Source organism: Protomyctophum bolini (assembly GCF_963924005.1).
Source record: "Protomyctophum bolini genome assembly, chromosome: 5".
Lineage (NCBI taxonomy): Eukaryota > Metazoa > Chordata > Actinopteri > Myctophiformes > Myctophidae > Protomyctophum > Protomyctophum bolini.
In genome coordinates this window covers 38541003-38550995 of record NC_137866.1, presented here as the reverse complement: position 1 = coordinate 38550995, position 9993 = coordinate 38541003, and the positions used below count along the sequence as shown (strand labels likewise).

The window sequence follows — 9993 nt, the reverse complement described above, 5'->3', positions numbered from 1 at the left end:
TGCAACTGTTATAAAGATTAATATTGTTGTATGAAAGGAGCCATCATGTCTGAACCCAGTGAGAAATAATTTACCTGGTGAAAATGAAAATCCTTGTGATTTAAGAATGTAATGCATGTGTATCTCAAGTCAATAGCAAAACAAAACCATGTCAGGCTCAAATTGCACACCTCTGTGATATGTATTGGTGAAGTGCATGCCAATGAAAAGCCGCACGCACACTCATAGCTCTGATACAGTACTTTGAGATTTTCTTTTCAATTATTTTTTATTTTATTTCTTTTTTCAGTTACAGCCTGGTTTTATATTTAGTAAGTTTCATGCTGATGTTGCACTGTAAACAGACGATCTTCACGCAAATAACCCAACATAGCAGAATGTGTGGTGATGGCTACAAAGTACAACTGGGCTTCATCAGGGTTGCAGTAAGAATGCAAATACATCAAACACACATAGCCTGTAGTTCAAGAGTGGGGAACAACTGAAGTATACAGTTTTTTTCCCTGGAGCATATCGAGTTATTTCAAGTCAATAAAGATTTGGTGCTTCTAATGGTCCTGTCCCTGATAGGGATCACCTATGACCCCCTTCAGTTCTCTGTTGTTCTCAGACCCACTCCACTCCATTGACTCTGGAACAGGAGTCAGGGCCAGGGGACGGGGGAGTAAGAGAGGGTTGAAGAGGCACTGTTTCAAAAGACTCCTCTGCTCCCATCCCAACACAGTCCTGGGATAGCGCTGTGAGACGTAACACCGTCGGTTCTGTCGCGAGCCCTCTCAATCCACGTGCCAGATCGCGGGACGCTACCCTGAGACCCCCTGCCCTCTTTCTCCAGGCTGCTGCGTTGCCCCCGCGCCCCCGCAGCACATCCAGCTCAGTTAGAAAGGCGAGGCTTTGGGACGGCAGGCTCAAGAGCTGGAGGCCGCGGAACAGCTCAGGCAGCGGGAGGCTGCACCCCGCAGGCTGGGAGGGCAGGGCCTCAAACTGCACCAAGACAAAGCGCTCGCCGGCGCGGCCCTGCAGGTAGTCCGCCAAGATGCAGCTAAAAGTAGCGCTAAAGACATCTGAACACGGGGCGGGAACGCCACCCCCTTTTTCTGCCTCCTCTCTGGTCTTCTCTCTCGGTAGGTCTCTGTCCCAGCCCCATTTGCCCCACTCGTCAGCCTTAACCCAGGCCGTCTGGGTTAGGACAAGCACCACCTTTCCCCCCTGCCTTTGTATCCGGTCCAGCCGTGAGTGGAGCCAAGGCACGGGGCCCAGAATGCTGAGCTCGGCCTTGCTCCACAGGTCCAGTGACACACTGAAACCCAAAGTCTGGAGGGAGGAGCCCAGACGACCAGTCAGCGCCGGAAGAGCCTGGTTGTCGTCATCCGGTGGGTACAGTAACACCACATGACCCCCACCCACTGCACCTCAGAAATACAAAATGAAAACATCATCTGAAACCTTGTAAGGAATCCAAAGATGAATTACTTCAATCTTTGATCTCGTCATACCTTTTGCATTATCTCCTTTCAAGAGTCCATAGACATATCCTAGATGGGTGACAGAGTACACATTCAGCTAGAGCATTTGGCCACAGTCGTACACCCTGGTATATATAATCATAAGTTTCATAACCTATCAATACATATAGCTGACCTTTTAGGAGCCCCTGCATTACATAGGCCACAAGGATTGTTAGACAGATTATGAGCAGGCAAATAAGGAGGGGCACACTCCATCTCCATCTAGGTGCTGTTAAGGAAATGTGAAAATATACACATCAGAGGTTTATATTACAGTACACCCCCTTGAAAGTGTAATTATTCTTTTTCCCTTTTTTTTGAGAGTGCATCAAGGACTAACACACAGTCTTACTTGCAAATGGACAATGGGGCTCCAGGATTGAGTTCATTCCGTTTATCTGGATCTAAACACGTTCAAGTAATGAAAAGTATAAATGTTTGTTAATGTATGTATGAGACTTCACCTGAACAACGTATAAAGGCTTGTTACACATGATTTATGAGACATCACCTGAAGACAAAGGGAAGGAAGTGATGTTATGTTGATGAACTCTCCCCTCATCTGAAAAAGAAAACAATGCTAATCAAAATCAGCCATGACATCACAGCCATGACACTAACCCTTATGTATTTGAGAACAAAAAATAACTCCTGATATAATGATTCAGATAAGACCAAGACTAGTGTATTATGTGACATTGCCAACTGCCAACTGCCAGCACTTGTTTTTAAATGTGCTCTATACAGGGTTCCCACACATTTTTCCCACACATTAACCCAATTTCCAGGCCTATACTGTATAACAATCATTCAGCACAATAATGCGTCTCTTACTCCTATGTGCAATGCCCAAAGACAGGGAGTGTCAATAAAGCATAGAATAATAGAATGCTATATATATATTATTTTTTTGTGCCAAATGTTTTGCTACACCACCTATCCTAGGTCATAGGATCACACTGCAACACGCTGTGAGCTTAAAATAGGGTGCCTTTTGCATCCCAAAACGCAGTTTATAGTTAAGGGACACAATAAGACAACGACCTCTGCATCCATGGGATGCACTACTCTACTACTGTACTGTTTTTTATTCTTCTTTTTATTTAGCTGGCTTTAGTTATAATAATCATTTCTTCTTCTGTTTTCTACATGAATATAACCACATTATAACCATATGAAATGAGTTAAATGCTGCAATTTGTAAAAATGGCAAAATACAGTATGACTCCTAACGTCGTTGAAGTGGGACTCATAAAATGTCCATGGGACTAATCTAAATGCACAGAATCTCACCGTGGTTCCAAGGAGTCTGGCGAGGAATGACAACAAATACTGTGCAAAATATATTATATGCCAAAGAAATTAAGGAGCAAAAGACGTTAAAGACAATCCGCTAATTAATACAATAGAAAAATGTGTTTTTTGTTTCCAAAATCAAAGAGTAATTGATTGATAAATGTGATTTTTGTTATTTATTTTTTTACCCTGTGTCCTTCTGGCATGGACCAACCAGCATGGCTGCCGGTGTTGTGCAGTTTTTGTCTGGATCCCATCACCTCATCACACCGCTCGATTCCGTCTCTCTTGCACAGCCACAACTCTGCCTCCAGTCTGCAGGGTGCAGTCACGTTCCAACTCAGCACTCTGCCGTTCCTAGAAAGTGTCTCCTCCATAGATAAAGAAATGTTGCGCTGCATTCTTTCATATACATCTGAGAAAAAATAATGCAATATTTCAGCGCTCCTTTAAAATAAAAAACCATATAAAATGAAAACAAATCTATACATTTATGGCTGTCCTGTTCTGTAAAGTTTTTCTGAAAAATCGTAGGATTTAATTAAACTTTTTTCCCCCAGAATCTGCCTCAGGTCTAAATGGGTTTATTGATTGATTGATTGATTGATTGATTGAGAATGTTATTAACAGTATGCCGAATAGATACATTTCAGACGAAAGCACAAGTCAATACAAAAACTGTTACTGTGGACGACATCATGATAAAGCATTACACTTGTTTACAACAGGGTCCACCATTTTCAATTCATCAGAACATTTAGAGACGTACAAATATACCTTTCTATAACAAAAAACAGGAAATCATCATATGAAGAAAGTAACAAGGGAAAACATATACAGTAAGGGGAAAAGGGGGTGGAGGGGGGGCGAATTGCAGCCATCCGTAGGTGCCCTTTGAGAGCGGTTTTGAAGGAGTCAAGGGATTCACATATCTTAATGGCTGTTGGTAGGGCATTCCATTCTGCATTAATACTGTAATTATTATTGTACAAATATTCCACTTGATATAGTGAAAACAGAGTGGTGGTTAGGTTAGTGTCACCTTGTTGGTTTTTGAAAGGGCATGATTTGCTATGAAGTTCCTTTCCCTTCCACCATACCTGTGAAAAATAAAAGCTTCGTTTACACAGGGGCATTACCATCAAACTGTCTGAAGCAGCTTAACGACATGATTCTGGCCATGTCATAATGGGCAAACATTCAACAATAATTGGTGAACATTCAGCAAAAATAGCCGTTCTATCTACAAGCTCACAACACATCGCAACATGACACGTGACCTTGTAGATCGGCTATTTTCAGCAAAGAGATTTATATAGACCACCAACTATAGACTACTGGAGTATCCCAGTCAACGAAGTACCGTATGCAGGTTTTATTAACATAACATTTACCTGGAAGCACAGGCATGGCGCCACAGAATTTTCTGGAATGATGATTTCTCTCTGGCCCTTGGGCTAAAAAAGAGCAAAACAGAGTTATATACCAGACACTTCCTTTTGCATATAGCATAGATTTGCATACAGCGACAGAGATAGATTCACTGACCCATTTGACTAGCTTTCCAGGCCTTTCATTCCAGTACGTAAGGCACATGACCTCCTCTTTGATGGTGTCTGCTTCCAGCTGAAGGAGGACAACGCCCCTCTGGTGATCAGTCACAGCCCGAAGTCTGGGAGCTGAGATGGGTTTACATCAAACGGTGGGGATCAAGCTACTATAGCACTTGGGGAGTATAGAGCGTCGCAGTCCCTCCCCCTTTCAGAACGGCGAGTGGCATGACAATGAACACAATATTTTGGGCCGATCAAATCATTAGAAAGAAGAAAATAAAGGCAGGAGACAAGACTATTTGTTTAGTTTTTCTTCTATAAATGATTTGATCGGCCCAAAATATTGTGTTCATTGTCATGATTTGTCACGATTCGTTTAAATAAATACTTTCAGAAACGGCTATGGGAAAAATGCATTGCTTTTCATTTCCTGGGCCACTCGCCGTTCTGAAAGAGGGACTGCGACAGTCTATACTGTAGGTGATGCAGACTTCATCACTATAGTAGCCGATTTCCAACAAGATAGCAATAGTGTTTGTCTTTTAGCAGGATCAGGACAGCTTTGCATAAAACTTGGAAAGGTTGGTCATGGAAGAATTATGTTATCGCAGCAATTTGCCAAAAGGGGTGTGGCAGCTGGGCATGGGGCAGCACAACACCATATGGACAAACTGAGCACATTTTCAAGTTTCAATTACATTTCTTTGTATGTGCACAGTGCATCACAACATGCATAATTATGTTGTGCTGTATGCTATTCTGGGCAAATAAATTCTGAGCTAAGTGGAACGCATCTTTAATCATGATAAACATCATATCAAAGCTTCTATGTTAACTCATTAATATCGTGATTAGCTTACCATCACACTGCTTCACACTGCCATTCAAGTTCTGGGAGCAAACTGAAAGAAAAAGGGAGGGTTCTAACCTTTTGTAATATGAGCATTACTCTATGCATTTTATTGTGTCTCTATTTACAGTACAGTAGATGCAGGTTTTAAAATCTCACCATCTTGTAATGATGGTATGTTTATGTTGCGATTCGATGCTACGAGTCCAGGTGCTTTGACCTGGACAAGGACAGGACCGCCAAATGATACTTTCTCTATCACTGACAGCTGCATCTGCAAGAAAAATAATACAGTACATACATGAAAATATAAACCTAAACTATCTGATCATCACACGTCTAGTCTTGTGTAGCCAGACACAATCTCCGGATTCTACATAGTCTGGAACTACACCTGTAATGTATTGTACACCATCTGTAATTGTATCACACGGTTTCACACCCAGCCATCGTGTCAAGGAAGGTCATGTCTGTTTTAAGAAGCTATAATGCTCATGAACAGCAATCATCTATTGTGCAAAATGTCAAAAAGGATTTTGTCAAAAATGTATACGGTGCAACCACATAGTGTGAAAGAAAGTTAAGAAACAGGCTAGGAGATGTGGGGGGGGGGGGGAATATATGTCAATTGTTGAAAATACTTATTTGTACTGTAAAGAAAATGTAAAAAAAAAAAAGAAACAGGCTAGGAAAAGGTTAAAGAACAAAAAACAAATCAATGTATTTACATATAGGCCAAAGTGAAACGATTCCTGCCGAGAACCATGGCTTCAGATTTAGAGATGATGAAACTCATCCCAAACGCTTCAAACTCAACTGTGAACTGAGACCATAAGTGGATGATGGATGGATTATTATTATGTTTTATCCATAGTAAATATTTTTCACAATGTAAAGAAATAAAATTAGTTTTTTATGCTAGCTACCTTACTCCTATAGACTATTCCTTTGGCAGTGAGCGGAGTCACCCTAAAGTTTTCATGTTTGTATGAACTACCTAATTTGCAACATGGCAGAAGAAAGACAAAAACAAACTAAAACTAAATATAGTAGTGAGAGAGAGAGAGAGAGAGAGAGAGAGAGAGAGAGACAACAACATGGAAGCTACCTGTGTGGGCTGGTGATCCTTCACAGACCGGGTATATGTCAAATGAACTGCCTCACAGTATTCAGGGGAACCCGGGGTGCTGACACACACTTTGAGTCTGACCACAGCTATAATACACAGGGAGCAAATTATAACGGACACAAGCTAGAGTTTGTGTGTGTGTGTGTGTGTGTGTGTGTGTGTGTGTGTGTGTGTGTGTGTGTGTGTGTGTGTGTGTGTGTGTGTGTGTGTGTGTGTGTGTGTGTGTGTGTGTGTGCGTGCGTGCGTGCGTGCGTGCGTGCATGTGTGTGTGCGTGTCCATCATTTTGAAGCGATTGTGATTCAGTACCTGCTGGGTTGCGTAGCACATGTGGACCACTCCCATCTATCAGCTGTTTACTCCCAGAGCTCTCATCCTCGTCTATCTCCTCTCCAGATTCCTCAGGAAGCTCCTTCTCCTCACCACCTGTCACAACAACAATCTAACAGTGAGCTTGTAGATCGTCTATTTTCAATATTACATATAAGGTGTAAGAGGTTAATTCGTAATGTTTAATGTATCTTTCGGGTCTTGAGCTAAAACGTTTGGGAAACAATGATGTAACTGAAACTGGTTTGATTAACGGCTGGTTATTGACAGATGTCACTAATGTAACATGCGCATATGTCACTAACATACAATAACCGAGGTTACCGTCACAGCGTTATAACATTCCCATATACAGTATGGGGACTATATGGACAGTACATTAACGGGACTAACGCTTTCCCAGAGCGCATTGTACCTGATGGGCATGTTATATCTAACCTAACCTAACCTTAATCTCACAAAAGCTATGCCTAACCCTAACCTTAACCCTAACCTCATAAACACTATGCCTAGCAATAAATAAACTAAAACATAATTGCCCAGACTCTACTTCAACAAAGATGGCGAAAGCAAAGATTCTTTGTTCTGTAGGCTACTTATCCATACCATTGGGTAGAATGCTCCAGGAAAGAGAGAGTCTCATACTGTAGGCCTATACGGTGGATAGTGGACGTCACAAACGTAAAATGCAGTGATGTCAAACAGAAATCGCTGTGTTGTCAAAACCATCTCACTTGTTGAGATGCCACTGACTGTTCAGGATATACATTCTGAACAAATCAAGGATCTATTAGGCTACAGTCATCCATGACCTAAAATGCTATTAGTATGAAATAATAATAAGGATGCAACTATTGATTATCTTCTTAGTGATTATTCTATGGATTACTTTTCAGATTAATCGAATATTGTTTTCTAGATAAAAAAATAATCACCATGGCATTCTTTTGTTTTTAAATTGTGTGTTGAAAATGTGGCAGAAAATATATGGTATGGTATAATATAATAATAATAATAGGCCTAATAATAATAATAACAACATTCAGGTCTGAGGGTAGATGTTTGAAAATGTTACATGAGTTCTTTCCAGCAGTAGGCCTATAAGAGAAATAAGAATGATGACCAAAGCTACCTTGGATTGTGATGAAGATTTGTAGGCATGGTTCACAATCTTGTTTGTCTGAGCAGCACAGAATGGCTTTGAGCTCCACACTTCTAACAGTGATGGTATTATTATGGTCTGTATGCAGAGGGGCCAGAGAGGCTGAGAAAGAGCATATTATTATGAGGCATTGGAAAACAGACAGCTGTCATTTCAAATGATACAACAATAACAATGTCTATATGCAATGCCATAATGTGCTTTTTGCCTCACCTCTTGCCAATCTGCAGTCATTCAAACCCTTGAATGGAAAAAATAAATTATGAAGATGCATCATGCATTAATACAAAAACATTTCCATTATGCTAAATCTGATGATTAGCCTAGCCTATAAGTTAGCTAGGCTTCATTCTCTGTGGTTCACCTTTGAACACTTTCTAGAGAAAAGTGAAGACAGAATAGCCTTGGAAATGGAGAAGTGGTAAGATGTCGTGTTCAGGCACAATAGTATTAGTAATTAAACGCACTAAGCCATCAACATTTCAATATTGGACACGTGTTATCGTTGTCACACCTTTAACCAAGAGCGTGACTGACTGTGACATGATGATTGATAGCCTACCTATATTACCTGTAACCTATACCCAGTGAATGTCAGAACGCAGAGCCCGCTATAAATTAACTTTAATTCAATATTTGAGTGCATTTTCAGACGGACGGTTACCTTGAAGACTCTACATACAGGTGGGTGGTGGACGGTGAACATCTCCAGCGGCGTGCTTCCAGAGGAGGAGAACAGCAACAGGATAATTACGGTGGAAACCTCCTGCTGAACCCCACGAGCCATTCCTTGAAGAGCCACTCGATCTTTATTAAAAGATCAGAGCTTTTCTTATGGTTCATCAACAGAGCAGCAAAGCATAACACTCGTTTTTGTTTATTTTCTTTAAAAAGAGGTCTAAATTATTCAGGGTAGGCTAAAGGCATTTTGAATGAGCTGTCAGCTCAGCTGTGTCATAGTGGATGCCATTTGATCAGTCGGTGAGGAGTGGAATGTGCTCTGCTCGTGTTGGTTTACTTTGGACTGGAAAGGGGCGGGTCGCATTACCTGATGCCTCGTCAAGCAGCATGCGCAGTTTGCGCACTGACTTGTATTCAATACATTTCGCTCACTTGAGTTTACTTTACCCACATTAATACAGCCAACAGTTTATTTGAAAACTTAAAGGTCACTTACTCACTTTTTAATAGCTTTTCTATTTATTTTTTTCTTATTTTTTTAATCTTTAGCCTATACATAAGGGTCGCTCAATAATGTCATCATAAGACATGGAATGGCATACAGGTCAGGGTCGTGCAGAGAGCACTGAGGGGGCACGTGTGACGAGTGACGTGCCCAAACCTCAGAAGAGGGGACATGTGCGCAGGCAGATTTTGGGCACATGGGCACGCGCGTCAGAGCCTAGAGTAGGCTATAGGCAGAGTTGCGACATTGAGGCGGCCGAAAACAGCCCGGTTACTTACGTAGGCCTAAGTGGTTCGATCATGTACTCCCGCGAGCCCATAGACTCGCCATTAGACTGCATGGCCCCATGTGAACGGAGTAACTGTCTTACTCTATGGCTCTGGCGCGTGTGTGTGCCTATATGTTTGAGGTGGTTTTGTGGGGGTCCCTTTGTTCACATGAGAAATTTGTAGTAGCCTATACATTGGATATGTTCCACAATAACTTCGCCGTTCGCCCATGTCATTGGACAGTAAAATAAGCAAATAGATTATATTCTCATACACCATGTAAAAAAAAAATATATATATAAATATATATATCCCACTGAATCACGCACGGCCTGATTCAATGTAGTTATTATGACATCATCAGTCTTGTGGTCTCCAAAGTCCCAGAGTCTGCAGAGGTCAGATCCCTGACCTCTGCAGACGCTGGTCAGTTTTCATATAGTTAAACATTACTTAACTGCACTGCCACCTACATCTTTCTATTTTCTAGCTGCTCTTTTAAGATAAGAGTATAATTTAAAGTGCTATACAAATCACGGTGACCACTTCTATGGGATTAGCTGTGAGTCCATTATATTATTGAATGCCATTGAGTCGACAATGAATGTAAACACAAACATTGTGTAAACTCAAATATTGAAGATAAAAGTGTGGACGCAAATTGTGATTGGCCGGAATGAGATGATGTATGATGATAAGAGTGTTACACACC

The 9993-nt window shown here is 41.3% G+C and overlaps 1 protein-coding gene across 4 annotated transcripts; it reads right to left on the bottom strand.

Moving 5' to 3' along the window:
• Nucleotides 1–315: 315 nt before the first annotated feature.
• On the bottom strand, nt 316–8796 carry LOC308315262 (interleukin-17 receptor C). Of its 4 annotated transcripts, none has more exons than XM_080763144.1 (16): nt 8491–8796; nt 8040–8067; nt 7797–7928; nt 6644–6760; nt 6316–6422; nt 5367–5481; nt 5218–5259; nt 4353–4483; nt 4199–4261; nt 3847–3904; nt 2993–3219; nt 2020–2070; nt 1861–1912; nt 1642–1737; nt 1497–1535; nt 316–1412 (listed from the first exon to the last, which is right to left on the bottom strand). In XM_080763144.1, exons 1-16 carry the CDS (start codon nt 8611–8613, stop codon nt 607–609), a joined length of 2187 nt encoding a protein of 728 aa, XP_080619270.1. In that variant the 5' UTR covers nt 8614–8796; the 3' UTR covers nt 316–606. The 4 variants fall into 4 exon arrangements, with proteins under 4 accessions (XP_080619270.1, XP_080619271.1, XP_080619272.1 ...); XM_080763145.1 differs by having other exon boundaries at nt 316–1406; XM_080763146.1 differs by lacking the exon at nt 1497–1535 and having other exon boundaries at nt 316–1406.
• Nucleotides 8797–9993: the final 1197 nt, after the last annotated feature.

What these genes read in the sequence shown, in the direction of transcription:
- LOC308315262 (XM_080763144.1), bottom strand. Translation starts at nt 8,613, where the DNA reads ATGGCTCGTGGGGTTCAGCAGGAGGTTTCCACCGTAATTATCCTGTTG. An exon ending in CATACCATCATTACAAGATG is followed by an intron (nt 5,260 to 5,366) that starts GTGAGATTTTAA and finishes TTTTTCTTTCAG; the next exon opens with TTTGCTCCCAGAACTTGAAT. An exon ending in CCCTTTCAAAAACCAACAAG is followed by an intron (nt 3,220 to 3,846) that starts GTGACACTAACC and finishes ATTTTTTCTCAG; the next exon opens with ATGTATATGAAAGAATGCAG.